At 34.8% G+C, this 15,520-nt stretch overlaps 1 protein-coding gene across 1 annotated transcript; it reads right to left on the reverse strand.

Annotated features, from left to right (window-relative positions):
- Nucleotides 1–5,335: 5,335 nt before the first annotated feature.
- Nucleotides 5,336–14,959, reverse strand: LOC107783504 (DNA-directed RNA polymerase 3B, chloroplastic). Its single transcript, NM_001325363.1, is given in 20 exon segments — nt 5,336–6,088; nt 6,209–6,312; nt 6,756–6,870; nt 6,963–7,010; nt 7,427–7,516; nt 7,721–7,795; nt 8,218–8,370; nt 8,506–8,590; nt 8,931–9,001; nt 9,173–9,223; nt 9,627–10,043; nt 10,130–10,261; nt 10,671–10,784; nt 11,022–11,139; nt 11,296–11,354; nt 11,919–11,988; nt 12,118–12,251; nt 12,352–12,555; nt 13,173–13,589; nt 14,388–14,959. Coding segments are annotated over 20 exon segments (2,934 nt in total). The 5' UTR covers nt 14,754–14,959; the 3' UTR covers nt 5,336–5,977.
- Between the last annotated feature and the right edge of the window lie 561 nt (nt 14,960–15,520).

Consider the following 15,520-nt stretch of genomic DNA (forward strand, 5'->3'; position numbering starts at 1 on the left):
AGGAATTAATTTCATATGAATTTACACGTTTTTCGGATAAAAATCCAAAATTCATTAAAATATTCGACAGTGGGGCCCACATCTCAAATCCCGAAAAAACTCACGAAATCCGAACACCCATTCCGATACGAGTTCAACCATACAAAATTTTTCCAATTCCGATATCAAATGGACCTTCAAATCTTAAATTTTCGTTTTTGAAAGATTTTATAAAAATCTGATTTTTCTTCCATAAATTCACGGATTCATGATACAAATGAGTATGAAATCATGAAATATAATCAATATAGGATAAGGAACACTTACCCCAATGTTTTCCCGTAAAAACCGCCCAAAAATCGCCTTACCCGAGCTCAAAAATGGGAAAGAATTGAAAATGGGTCGAAACCCCATTTCCAGAACTTAAGTTTTGTTTCTAGGATTTTTACCTTTCGCGAATGCGGTCAGTGCCTCGCGTTCGCGAAGCACATTTTTGTGCTGCCAAAACTTTGCTCTTCGCGAACGCGAAGGCAATGTCGCGAACGCGGAGGCAATGTCGCGAACGCGAAGCCTTGCCAAATTTAGCCTTCGCAAACGCGATACACCCTACGCGAACGCGAAGCTTTAACGCTTGGTGCCCGGCCAGACCTCGCCTTCTACGCGAACGCGAACGCTTCCACGTTTTCGTGATGAATACTGCCCTCTTCCCTTCACGAACGCGTCCCCCTCTTTGCGAATGCGAAGAGTAAATTTCACCTGCCTCCAGTTTCTTCTTCGCGAACGCGAGCCACCTCTCGCGAACGTGAAGAAGGATACCAGAAGCAGATTTTTGCAGTTTTTTCCAAGTCCAAAAATGGTCCGTTAACCACCCGAAATCAACCCGAGCCCCCGGGGCTCCAAACCAAACATGCATCCAAGTCCTAAAACATCATATGAACTTGCTCGCGCGATTAAATCGCCAAAATTATACCTAGAACTACGAATCGGACACCAAATCAAAGGAAGTTTTCAAGAAAACTTTAAAACATATATTTTTACAATCGGACGTCCGATTCACGTCAAATCAACTCCGATTCTCATCAAATTTGGAAAACAAGTCATAAATATTATATTGGACCTATACCGGACTCCAAAACCAAAATACAGACCCGAGGTCAATAAATCCAACATCAGTAATTTCTTAAAACTCATTAAGATTTCAAGCTTTTAATTTTTTATCAAAATTCCATATCTCGAGCTAGGGACCTCAGAATTCGATTCCGGGCATACGCCCAAGTCCCAAATCACGATACGGACCTACCAGAATTGTCAAAATACTGATCCGAGTCTGGTTGCTCAAAATGCTGACTAAAGTCAACTTAGTTGAGTTTTAAAACTCTATTTCACATTTTAATTTATTTTTCACATGAAAACTTTTCGGAAAATTTTATGGACTGTGCACGCAAGTCGAGGAATGATAAATGGTGTCTTTAGAGATCTTAAAACACAGAATTACTTATTAAATTTAAAGATGACATTTTAGGTCATCACAGTACCCCATCTTGATGAATAATTTTTTTAAATTTTTTTTTATATAAATATTATACTAAAACAATTTTGATTTATAAAATAAAAATTTAAGCTCATGAATTTGATGAATGTTGAACCTATATAGCTAACTTAATAATTAAAGATACTCAGTCATCATTCCATATATTCAACTTAAACATAGTTCTAGTTTTATAATTTCATCACATCGGTAGCTTTGAAGATTTAAGGGCCTTAATTCTCTTTTAGAGCTATTTTCAAGTTGGGCCTTTTTGTTTTTTTGGTCATTTTTCAAGTTCATTCTATAAGACATAAACATTATCAAGTAACTAAAACAAGACAATCCTTTTTTCTCTCTCTGAGTACAAAATACAAATTATTTTATTTCTTTAATCAATAAAAATTAATAACTATATGAATTGTGTTCGACATAATAGGAAAGAATAAGTTACTACCAACAACAACAACAACAACAACTCAGTATAATCCTACTAGTGGGGTCTGAGAAGAATAGTGTGTACGCAGACCTTACCCCTACCCTGTGGTAGAGAGACTGTTTCTGATAGATCCTCGGCTCCCTCCCTCCAAGAGAACTCCCCACCTTGCTCTTGGGGTGACTCGAACTCACAACCTCTTGGTTGGAAGTGGAGGGTGCTAAAGTAAATCCAATAGCTATATTTTGAACCATAATTTGTAGGTGATTTTAAAATTCTAAATATTATAAAATAATCAAATGATAACTTTCTTTAATATAGAATCTATTTTTAGAGGTGAAAAAGTCTATCATTATTTTGCAATATATGTAATAATAATAATAATAATAATAATAATAATAATAATAATAATAATAATAATAATAACAATAATAAATATATCTCGCATATATTTCGTGTGAATTTAAAGGGCAGTATTCAAAGAATTCTCAAATATTTTTTGTTTGAACTTCATAACAATCGCATTTCATAACCTCCTTATTTTAAGCGTTATTAGTGTAATTTAAATGCATAACGAAATTTTCTTCCATAGAAAAAGACATGCTAATAGTAGAGGTGCAGAACAATCAAGATAAAATAACTAAAAATCATACAAGCAAAAGCAATAATACATATAAAAAACCAAATTTAATTTATTTCATCATAAGCTGAATCAAATTAAATAAATTTTCTACCTACGAAAGCTACTTGGAAAATCTGAGAAAACTAAAACAACTACCCTAGCTAGAATAATTATTTATTTTTATCAAATAACCTAAAGATAATAAAGAAACTATGTGATCAATAAGATATTGATCCAACACATTTTCTTCATCTTAATTAATTCTTCTCTCCTTTAGGTGGAGATAGAATTGGGGATGCATGAATGGCCATGCCTGATGAAAACCATGGATGAGGAAAGTTATTAGGCTAAACTCATATACAACTCATTCAACTTGGCTCTATTTTTTATTTTGGCACTTTATCTCAACCTTATTCCATTTTGGCCTTTCAATTCTATTTTTTATATTTTATTTTAACACAAAAGCTGAAACCAGTGCAAAAAAATATAGCGCATATGTATACACAAATCTGAGGTATAATAAATATCCAATTAAATGAAGCCGAAGCCGAAGCCGAAGCCGAAGCCGAGCGACGACGACGACGGCGCGAGGCTTGCTTTCTTCTTAACTCTTTAAGAGCTACAAGAAGAGCAATTATATATATACCCACCAAAAATCTTTTCCTCTTCCAATATGGGACAATGTCTCATTGTCAAGAGGGGAAAACTTAAAATTTTACTCAAAAATTTTATTTTCACTCCATTTCCCATTCACACTCATTAAGACTATTTCATCTTAAATAACAAAAACCTCAACAAAAGTTTATTGAGCACTCACGACTTTAAAATCCTGGATCCGCCACCGGATGCAGTACAATTCTTCCTCTTTCTCACACCATCCCATTCTTTCTTCTTTTAGATTTGAACTCATTTTCTTACATTTTCGAGTCAATCCCCCAAAAAATGCTTCTGCCATTTCCAGCCATTTTCTATCATCTTTTGAGCCACTTTTGTGCTATTTTTCAGCGATGGATTCGGCTAACTTGGAAGAAGAAAACATATTAGGTTTGAGTTTCTTCAATCCTGAAAAGAGCGGTGAAAGGCGGGCTATTGGTGGTGACGGTGAAGCACCTGGGTTTGACATTTTTCCAATCCTTTCCTTTACAGATTTGGGTTTGTTTTGTTTGCATATTTTGAGTGATTTATGTGTGTGAGATAGAGAGAGAAAAAAGAGATTAATTTTTTTGAAGAAGCCAATTACCGGAAAAAATTTGATGGTTATTCCATATTTTCCAACGAAGAAGGGATGAGGTAAGAGAGGAAGTTAACAAAAGAAAAGAACAAGAAAAGAAAAAAGAAAAATAGAGAAAAAGGGTGAGAAGCTTATTTTTCAGACTTTCACGCACTTGAAAAATGGGAGAAACAATTGTGTTGTGTTGTCATGTCAGTTTTTTATGTCTAAATGACACAGTAAATGCTTGATTAAAGTGCTCAAATATAATATATTTAAGATAGAGTGTTTAAGTGAAAAGTGTGGACAACTTTCGATGTATTCTGCCTAACTTTAACGAAGATATGGATATTGATTTATGTCAATCTTAAGTGGAAAAATGACATTATATAGCCGTTGTAAAAATAATAGTCGAAAAAATATGTAAAATATGTATATTTTTTGTATATATACATACACATTCTGTAGGTTATATATAAAAATTATACAAATTTTATACACTTTTTCGACTACCTAATATAAATAGTTTCTGCCGCGGGTTAAAAGTGATAATACCCGTCTTAAGTACGAAAGTTTACGTACAAAGAGAATTCTTAAAATGCATGCAATTTGTAGTAGATAAACAGTGAACAATTTCCCTACATCTATTCATGTGAAAAAGGTCAATTTGTTTTATTTTATTTGCTTTTAATAACATTTAATTTTTATAAAATGAGAATTTGTTTTGTAAGCAAATTCTACTATTTCTACTAGTCTATTTATATGATGAGCTTATTTGACGGGTTTTCTTTTAAATTCTTTTTCCATATTTATTCCCTATTTCTAGTTAAATCAATATTATTAATCACAACAAGTATTTTGATTACGATATGAAAAGATTTTTTTTATTCAAAAGCTTCAAAATTTTCTTATAACCGAACATTATCTGAGTTATTAGGAAAAACTCTTGTATATATAGCTATTGATTATTGGTTTTAGATTAATAAAAGAGTATCAATATATATATATGGCAAACTTCTTCTCTTAAAACTTTTTTAAAAAATTTTTATTTTTATTTTTGTGGTTGACAAAATTTATTTTAGCGGGATTGGAGTTAGATAGATATAGGTTATTTTGAATTTTTTACATCTTTATTTATCTTTTACATGGGAGTTTCTTACATCTTTATTAGTTAACTATATGACAAACAACATGCTAAAAATCCGACACCATTGATTTGATTTGATAATTAAAAAATCTGAGTCAACCCGACCTATGTACATCCCTGCAAACAGCAAATACTCAAGATGGTCAGAATTAAGGCAAAGTCCCAAGAAATCTTTAATTTTACATGTAAAAGATTTGAAAATAAATAAAACACGAGATCTTTGCATGATCAATTTTTCTGAAAATAAAAAACGAGATCTTTGCCGGGTCATTTTTTTCTATTTAAATTGTATAATGTTGTGTTGAACTATTCCAAATAAGGTCAAGGGTTGTCAAACTATTGAGCAATAGAAAATATCATAAAATAGCATATAGCAGTTTAACTCCTAAGTTCCAGAAAATCAGTAGAGGAAACATGTTAGTAATAGATATATCAATCTTAATTAGTCCTGCAATTCAATTTGAAAAAACACAAGTGTGTTTTTCCTGTATTAGATACAACAGTTCCCTAATTTCTATGCCTATACATATCAAGAGCACCATTAAATAGGTTCACCCTAAACTACAAAAGTTACAATTCCCTCCAAGATATATGTACAACAACTACGCTTCAATTCGAAACAAGTTGGAGTCGGCTATATCATATTCCCCCGAGATATCTGTACAGCATCTAAAAGAAACTGAACCAATGTACATAGCTGTGATTTTTCAGCTATAAAGCAGAGATGGATGCCACACCTTCTTCTACTTTCCGAGTATTGCATGTAGCGATAGTCAGGATTTTCATTGTTTGAAGTTGAACTTGCGTACTCTCCGATGCAGTATGCAACAATGTTACTGCAAATGTCCGAGGCTTTTGACTTTATCGTCCTATAGAACTTATGTAGTAAACCGTGACGAACATGGACTACTTGAGAAGCGCCAGTGCAAGAACGAAATAAAGTTCTCATGTTTCATTGGAATACAAGTCCGAGCAATCATTTTCGCATATAAGCTTCATGTTTGTTCAGATAACAAAACATACCATTTCGTCCAAAGGGTTTCAGCGTCATCAGTTCCTCAGTTAAAGAAGTAGGGCGACTCGAGAACTTCCCTTAAATTGAAATCACCTCTTTTTGGTAGAGGAGGAAATGTTAATGCTGGATATGACTTCTGGAAGTTTTCGAGCAACTGCAAACAAGATATCATGTATAACAGAAGAGCAGTTTGAGAAATAGAAGCGGAAGTAATATCGGGGAGCTCTTGAAAAACAGTTCAGCTAGAAAGGAAACTTCAGTTTAAAATACTTACATCTTCAAGAATAGGCAAACTGTACAGCTCCACAAACTTTTCGCGGAGTATCCTGTTCATCTGGTCGACATCACATGCATGAGTCCAGAAGGAATCATGTACCCCTACAAGATTGGGAATTTGATAAATATCCTCAATTTAAAAGAAAAAATTGTATCAAACAAGACCAATACTTGAAAAAATAGCAAGTAAATGAACTCTAACCCAAGTTTTAAAAATAGTTCAGAAACTTGAGCGATAGCTCTAATGAAGCCAGAAAAAAGCAACCAACGTTAAAACTTACACATTTCTCTCGGGCAAAGCAAACTCAACATCAAGATATTTCTGAAACAAAAGTCCCACCCTACTGAAGTTTACTGAAAACGAAATCTTTCTTCACTTGAAGGACTCAAATTTAGGAAACCGTTTCACTAAATTGTTTCACAATTGAGTTTTGGAAGCACAATTTCAACTTCTGTATGTTGTATGTAGGAATGCATAATTTTCATATAAGTGGTCAAAAGCTCAACTATATATTAGTTATTATTAGAAAGAAAGGGCAGCAAACCTGCAAATTGTAGTCCAGCATCCCTACAAGCAACAGCAGTCATCATCATATGCGAACCATCAAGTGAGTGCACGAAATTTGGAGGAAAAGCAGTTCTCTGTTTCCTGACCTCAACCTAGGGTTCAACGTAGCAATAAAATATGCATCACACTTAAATATGGAATCTTAACAAAGAAAGAAAACACATTCATAAGAAGTATTACTTACTGCATCACCCTCGCGCTGCAAAGCCAAAATTTGAAGAGAAGTTCTTATCTGCACATGTACGGAGTAAAGTATTAGCACGAATAAAGACGTTGCATGAGTGACGTGAAATTCATGGCCTATTTTTCTGAAGAGGACAGAAGGAGAAACTTGCAAATACTTCGCCTGTCGAACAGAAAAAGTTTTGTATCTTCATTCAAGGCATATCATGCAGTTGAAAAAGGATCATTATGTAAGCCAATTTCTTATGTCACGCGAATTATTCAGTCATGCCTCCTCTCTGATTTACACAAAATCTTATGAAGCAAACTCCTACTATTTTAACCGTTAAAATGGGCGACTTTATTAGTGGTGATAACATGTTAATCAATTTGCAAAACAATATAAGAACCCCCTCGAATTAAAAAAAATAAAAATAAAAAACTTGTCAAGGGACAGACTTGGAACTTGATTAAAAACACACTTACAACATGCCGCTGAGTTTTAAAGTAAGGCTGCACAACAGGGAGCCCCAGTGGTGTCGTCCATCGCACTGGCTGATTTTCTAAAGCAATCACCTGTTAAATGTCACTAGTTAAACTTTTGAAGTTAAACCAAACAAGGTTTGACATTACCCTATTAGTAGTTAGTAGTATTATCCAATAATAATATTAAATAGCTAAATAAACTGAAAACAAAGAGAGCTAGATAGTCAAGAAAATTCTTCTAAAAAGGAATTAGGGGAGGGGGGAGGGTGCATGGTAGGTGCAAGTGGTATGGACCTTAGCACAGTCACCAAGCCAAGTCATTGTGCCACGTGCCGCTTGAAATAACTCCCCCAAAGCAGCTAATGTCACCTGAGGAGAAGCACGTGGACAAATATATAGTCAAAACATAAAGCTGAATCAGTTAGTCTTCTTTACACTACCAATGGTTTGGTTAGTCCTGTAACAGCCTTGGCAAAAGCTTTTAGGAAAATTTTCTTCCTTTTTTTTTCTTTGGATAAAGTAAGGTCTTACGGCAAATTTTTCATGGTCAATGGTATGGGTGAAAAAGATTAAAACACCATGATATCCCGTTAATGAAGGCAAGACACTTAGGAAAAGGTCTATCTCGTCTTACGGATTCAGTCATGTGAAAATTAGCGATGTCCATACGAGGTATGTGTTGATTAAATCAGTAGCAACAATTTATTAGAGAAGCAAAACAAGTAGATTCAGTGACGTAAATTAAGAAACCAGCGAGTAGCTTCCTATAGTATTAGATAATCCGTGCTTACTTTAGCAGCATAGCAAGATGCAGTAAATAGCAGCCTATCATCATCGATAAGACCCTTCTCCTCCAATCTTCTTTTGATTTGCTCACGTGCTCCGACATAGGTAACACCATACACTGAGGTCATTACTGTCTGCTTCACCAATTTCCTGTCAACCTGAAAGTCTCGACAGCACCAAATATATTTAATTGGTATAATTTAAAAAACTAGAAGCAACAAGCCAAGAAACCTGAAGTTAAAAGAGAGATGATAATGATAATAAGATAGAAAGACAGATAACCAAATGAAAACCTGGTCAATTAGGAGTTTGGCTAGTAAAGCATTAGGATCAATTGCAGGGTCCTTGATACTATCTCCTCTGATAATATGATCAACCCTGTAATCAATAGTTGTTTTCAACAATCATTAGAGGAAAGAAAATACGAAAAAAATCACGAATATATAGGTGGTTTAATATGATCACGATTACTTTGTTTGTTATATTCATTTTTCTTTCTGGGGTAGATAACTGTAACACAGTTGATACAGGTTATGACAATAAAAATATAAATAATGAATGCTAAAAAGTTGTAGCCTTCCGAAAAATCATATGCTCCACATGCAGTCAATAGATCCATCGGTCAAAATATCAAAACAAAAACTTAACTTAAATTCCACAAAAGGGAGCTTAGTTTTGAGCTATAACTTAAGAATGGATTTTAATCAGTCTAATATACCTCAGAGCAATTTCAGTATAAACATCAGCTGGTTTCTCTCCAGCAACTAAGTTGACGGCTGCGGCCTCCATCTGTTAAAAATCGCACAACCTCAGAACATGGCATAAAGAGTAACTCTAGCATATAAGAATACTTGCAAAGAAGATAAACATCATTGAACAAGCTAAAGTTCACTAATCAGAAGAAAAAGGAGTCAACATAGGTTAGAAAATCACAAAGACGAAATAGAAAAGCACACATACGCTATCTCTCCCCAGAGCAGCATAGTGCTGTAGGCCATTGCATGAACCATCCTACAGCAGAATGAAGAGAAAGTTGTTAACATGAACAAAATAGAGATGTTAAATAAGTTTAAAGCAAGCAAAAGTCACACCAGAAACAAAAAACAAAAGAAGAATGTCAATTTTCTGCTGAGTCAAAGTAATCATTGCGCACAGCATACTCTTTCCCCATATACTGTTTCAAAAGTCAATGAGAACAAAACAAAGCTTGAAACTTTGAGTCAATGTTGGAAACTAAAAGAGAAGGTAAATGTTCTTCTATCAGATCATTTTCAAGATAGAAATGTTTCAACTTTATTTTACTTATCTTTATTTTGTTCACAGATTAACTTTTTTACATTCTTTAACCACCAAACCAGTCAGATAAAATGTAGTTGAACAGAAGACAAAAAATGTAAAGATGTAAGTATTCTACCTGATGAATAGGCAGATGGGAGATGACAGTATGTGGTGACGAGCTTTTTAAAGCTTCTGATAGGTTGATGCAAGCTGCTAAGCACTGAAAAGGATCCTCAGCATTTAACCACCATCGATTTCCATTTAGAGGATTGTTTGCTGAATCTAATATGTCATGAATGTGGTTTTCTACAAATGCAAGGCGTGCATCGTAGCAGAGCTTCTCTACCCCCCCTGCATAAAGACTTGCTAAATGTATTTTCAGCCAACGCAATCCTGACTTTCCTAGTGGTCGTCCTTCCGCAAATTCAAGGATTCCTCGACAGAGATCAGAGCTCAAGTGATTCAAATGAGGATGCATAGGGTATGCACGTCCTCGAAAATCAAGATTGTGAGGATAATAAAATCCTTCCTCATCTTTCAATTTCCGAGCAACCTAGTCCAAAGAAAGCCTGCTCAAAATTTACTCCTAAATAAACAAGCAAAAACAAAGTAAGAAGATTTCCAAAAAAGTAGACTAACTGAAAGCTTGAGCTCTGTGTCACATCTTTGGGAATGCAACTCTTGGTTGATTTTCTTGGATTTTCTCACTTTCCATTTCCACTTTTTCACTTCCATTATATCATCGGAGTTGCTCAACTCCGGTATGGGAACCTACAAATAAACAATTTCTTGCAATGAAACACTACCTACAAAGGACACCTGGTATTTGAAATGGCATTACCACCTGAATTTCTTTACAGAAACCATCATATCAACAGCTAAGAGAACTGAATATATTAAGCAGAATAGATAACACGCTAAGCATATGAAACTTATGAAGTGAAGAATAACTTTTTTGGATACTTATACGGGACAGAAATTTCCAGATAAACTTTTAGACTCAGCCACATAAGATTAAATGGAATTTTAGCATATTGGTATTGACAAATATTGTAATTCGTGCTGTATCTCCTCATAAGACGGTAAAACAAAATTCAGATACTTATAACTAGAACCTAAAAAACAAACAAAAACAGTTTTTCTCATTTTTTGATAAAGTAGCATCAGAAGTGTTTCTTACATCTTTGCGATCCACTAGGCCAGCAATATTTCCTCCTCCAGCCCAAATACTCTCAACCACATTTAGTATCCTTTTATTCACTCTCCATTTAGTGCTTCCTAAGGTATCCAAGGCCTGCATATGAGTGCGGAAAAAATTAATACACAGGTCAAAAAGCGCTGTCTATTAGAGCACAATCTGAAGCAGGTTAATTATCAGCAGCCCCAAGATGGATTTAGTGAATCACTGTTGGAACTACGATGAACAAATTTTACAATTAAATAAGAGAATGAAAAGAGTCAATTCAGTTGAGCACAACTCGCAGCATTACTTTGCACAACTCGGTTGGAGCACTAAGAATCAAACTGTCACCTCATAAACTTGCTGCATTTGTTTCGTGGGAACACCTCTTACAGCATCTTGTTGCCTCCTAGATCCATGAGTGCGCATCAAATAGGAGGGCAAGAATAAGTATCCGCCTTTGTCATACCTGAGATAAATATTGCCAGATAGTTAAGTCCCGATAACATTTCTCTTGAATGCGACCTGATCATGTTCTAAGACAGATAAAACCTCTTAACTACAACTAAAACCTAAACAAAGGATCACGGAGACATTATCGCTAAAAGCTGAAAAAGAATTATACCCTCTCCATTTTTTGGGTGGCACCAACATAGGCACATAAGGAATCATCATCTGTTTCACCTGCAATAAGTAAATATTAGAAACCTGAAGCACAATGTCACATCATTAAAGGCATAATAGTCATTAAACTGCCAAGTAATCTCTGATTTTTCTTTATTCGGCAGACCTAAATAAGAAATTCTTTGTTCTTTCTCCCTGGCAGCTGCACAGTAAACTTGTATTTTTCGCTTTTGTAAATTTTTTAAGCTCCTAGGAAATGGATGTAAAGGTGGCGGTATACAGCAAATAAAATAAATCCAACAAGCCTGATGTGACACCAGCATTCATTTTCATGCAACAAGGGCAATATCGTAGTTTCAAGTCAAATTCATCTTTCCACACAAGTTATGTTATTTTTTAGTTCAAACCCCTTTGACTGGCAAAGAGAACATATGCTATCACTTTAACAAGTAAAAGAAACAGAATCCAGCAAGACCTTCTAGCTTATATACAACCAAAAGGGCTGCAGTACGACTCCTATTTTGAAGGGTGGCTAAAGTTATACTATAAAATAAACTAACCGAATACTTATAGAGTCAGTGAAATATGGATATGATAAAAACAAAAGAAGTGTGAAAAACTTACTGTTCTGTCAACTCCCGCAACAACCAATGGATCACATTCAATGACACCATACTTCTTGACAATGTTCTTCCTACAAGAACAACAAACAATTTTGTGAAAGGAAAAATAAGACATGAGTCTTCTATCTGGAAGCCAACACCTAGGAGCATGCATTTTTTAAATAAATAAAGAAACTATTAGAAAAGGAAGACGTTCTGACCCCGGATCTCTTGTAGCAATTTTGAATACGTGCCTGAACGCAGGCCTAATATCAGGAGGAGTATCAGCAGACTGATCCACTGGACGTTGCACATAAGCTGTTTCTGTTAATAATTCTAAAAGCCGGCATCCTAACTGCATGAGATTAAGAGAAGCAGCCACTAAGATAAGATTTTTACCTAAAATGTCAGCCATTAGTAGCTCTCATAGAGAACAAAGTTGCTAAATAACAAACCTTAGCCTGTGTATCCCGACCCCAAGACTCGGGTTCTTCACTTTTCATCAGCTTTCTCACCTCAACTACTCGATTCCTTTTAATCAAGCTTTTGACCCGTTTCCTTAGAATCATTGTCTCCCTACTCATATCTTCTTGACTTTGAGCTCCAGTCATATGTTTCTGGAGTTTCTTTGTTTTCTCCAAGAAATTATGAATCCTAACCTGAGAAATATCATTAATGCAGTCAATTTCAAATCACTGGCATACCATTGTTTTAAAGTGAAAAGGAAATATTGCCCCCCACCACCACCACCACCCATAATAGCACTTAGTACTCCAAACAACTAGACAGTTCTTGGCTATGTTAATTCCCTAAAGAGGTAAATACTATTTAAAGAGTTTGGCACGATAAGACACGGTTTAATTTGTACAAAACTAGCTAATAAGAAGCAAATCAAGGAGTTAGAGGGAAGCACATACGTTAAAAAGAAATGGTTTTGGCAGGATTCCTAGCATTGAGCAGCGCAACTTGAGCCACTCAACACCTTCATAACCAACTGAAAGGTGAACGGAGGGCCATTAAAGTAACAGGCGATAAATTTTAATCAGAAACGACAGATACTTCCAGCCTTTCTTATTCATATAATTACTGGATGATGATGTATTCGAGTTGTGAAAAGCATCTCTTTAGTTACTTTTACAGCATACTTCCATTACAAAACATTTCGTAAAGCACATCATTTAGATGCATAATATAACATAAAGTCAGATGCACAACATAACACAAAGTCACAAGAGAGCAACAAACAGGACCAACATTTAAAAAATGCAACACTCACTTCATTCTCGACTGCCATGCCAATCTGCACCGCAGCTTGGACGACCTGAACACATCTCTCTTCTTTACCACCCATCATCAACAATCCCATCAACTTATGCATCACAATCACAGCCATTTTATCAGCAGGTAAAGAATCAATATGTGGCGCAAACGCCGCCCTATGTTTCACGGTCGTCTCAGCGTTCTGCTCCTTCTCTATAGCTTGTCTCAATGGCTCAAACCAACCCAATAACAGCTTTTTAACATAAGGCAAATTGGGTGCTAGTTTCTTCTCACACATTTCCCTCTCCAACTCCCTATATTCCTCCACCATTTGCTCCCAAGCCTCAGTTTCCGCCTTTATTTGTCTCCTCCTCAACATAGCATACCTTCTCCTTCTCTCAATTTCCCTAAATTCCCTTCTCACCCCTTGAACCTGATGAAAATCATATACTATATAAGTAAACGAACACAAAAACAAATCAATGATCTATTTAATGCAAATCTTTATTAAATTGAATAAACAACCGTTTAGAATAAATACTACTCCCTCCATCCCATTTTATGTGACAGAGCACGGAGTTTAAGATAGATAGACTTTTGAAGCTTGTGGTCTAAAACAAGACATACATAACTGTGTGGCCATAAATAATCTCATTATACAACAATAACAAACCCAGTGTAATCCCACAGGTGGAGTCTGGGGATGGTAGGGTGTACGCAACCTTACCCCTACCTTGCGAAGGTAGAGATATTGTTTCCTATAGACCCTCGGCTCAAGTAAAGCACAGTCATAAATCATCTCATTATAGGTAAATTATATTTGTGTAGCTATAAATCATCTCATTAAAGGTAAAACGAGAAGTTTAAAGTTAAATAATTTCTAAATGTATCACAATATCATTCTTTTTTTGGACAAACTAAACTCAAAGTGCATCACACAAATTGAGACGAAAGAAATATATCTAAATGCATAGTTAGTACTAGTATCTATCTAAACAGTACCTATCTGGCTCTAACAAACGAACTATTCATAAAAATAGCACGATAGAGACATTTGTGTGGCTATATTTTATCTCAATAAGGATAAAATGAGAATTTTAATGTTAAATTGTTTCTAAATATAGAAAGGTTGACATTTTTGGAACGTACTAAACAGGAAATTGTGACACATAAATTGGTACAAAGGGAGCATATCTAAAAGCGTGGTTAATAGAATATATCGGAACAGTACCTGTTTAGCTCTAACAAACAAACTATTCATAAAAAGTGAAGAAACCCAAGGTGGGTCTTGAATAAAAACTCTCTTATTTGATTCTTTATTCAAAAACCCATTTGGGATTTTCTGCAAATTCACCAATTCTTCAAGATTCTCATCAGTGGATACACACACTGTTGTTTGGGACTGAATATTATTAATTGGCATATGAATTACAGGTAATTTAAGAGTTTTGGGAAATGAAGAAGTGGAAAGTGATGAACTTTGGGATAATTTTCCAAATTCTTGATTGTGAATGACATAAAAATTGAATCTTTTTGGGAGTTTTTGAGTTCTCCATTGAGATGTTGGACTTGGAGAGTAAGAAGCTGTGGAAGCCAGCTTTAATGGTGGTGGGTGGGGGGGGGGGGGTAGGGGGTTTTAAGGAGAAGAGAAAGAAGATAAGGTAAAATGGAAGGGAAATGGAAGAAGTTGAACTGAGTGAAGTTTCACAAAAACAAAAACCTCTGCTAAAACCCTGAAGTTCTATGGCTAGTTGGTGATAGCAGGGATATGATATTTTTGCAACTTCTTGCAATTTGTGTATGCTCTTTTTGTCATATATATATATATATTCCAGAAAAAAATTAATATCTCAAATAATTTAATCAAAAAAAAAAAGAAAATAGAAAAAGGTTAATGAAGGTATAACCTTTTTTTTTTATAACCGTGGTGTCCGAACCAGTTTGCGCACGCCTCGACTAATTCCACGGGATAACTGTTATCTTTTACTAGCAACATGTACCAGGTAACTCTATCCGCCAAAGCTTGAATGGATATAACTAGGGGTGTACATGGACCGGGTTGGTTCGGTTTTTATCAAAACCAAACCAAACCAACTATATCGGTTTGGATTGGTTCGGTTTTGTCGGATTTTTCGGATTTTTTTTGTTATATGAATATTATTTTAATCTTACTTTGTTAAATTTTTGATAAGTAAAGTATATGTTTAATAAAAATTTAAAAAATTGATAAATATATGATCTATTAAAATATTATTATGGAAGAAATTTCTTAGTAACACATGACAGTTATTTTTTTGTCGTCTGACAATAATTTTACGTTGATGTACTCTTTCAAGGTTAACTGAAATTAATAATTAAACATAA

The sequence above is a fragment of the Nicotiana tabacum genome, chromosome 18, assembly GCF_000715075.1.
Source record: "Nicotiana tabacum cultivar K326 chromosome 18, ASM71507v2, whole genome shotgun sequence".
NCBI lineage: Eukaryota > Viridiplantae > Streptophyta > Magnoliopsida > Solanales > Solanaceae > Nicotiana > Nicotiana tabacum.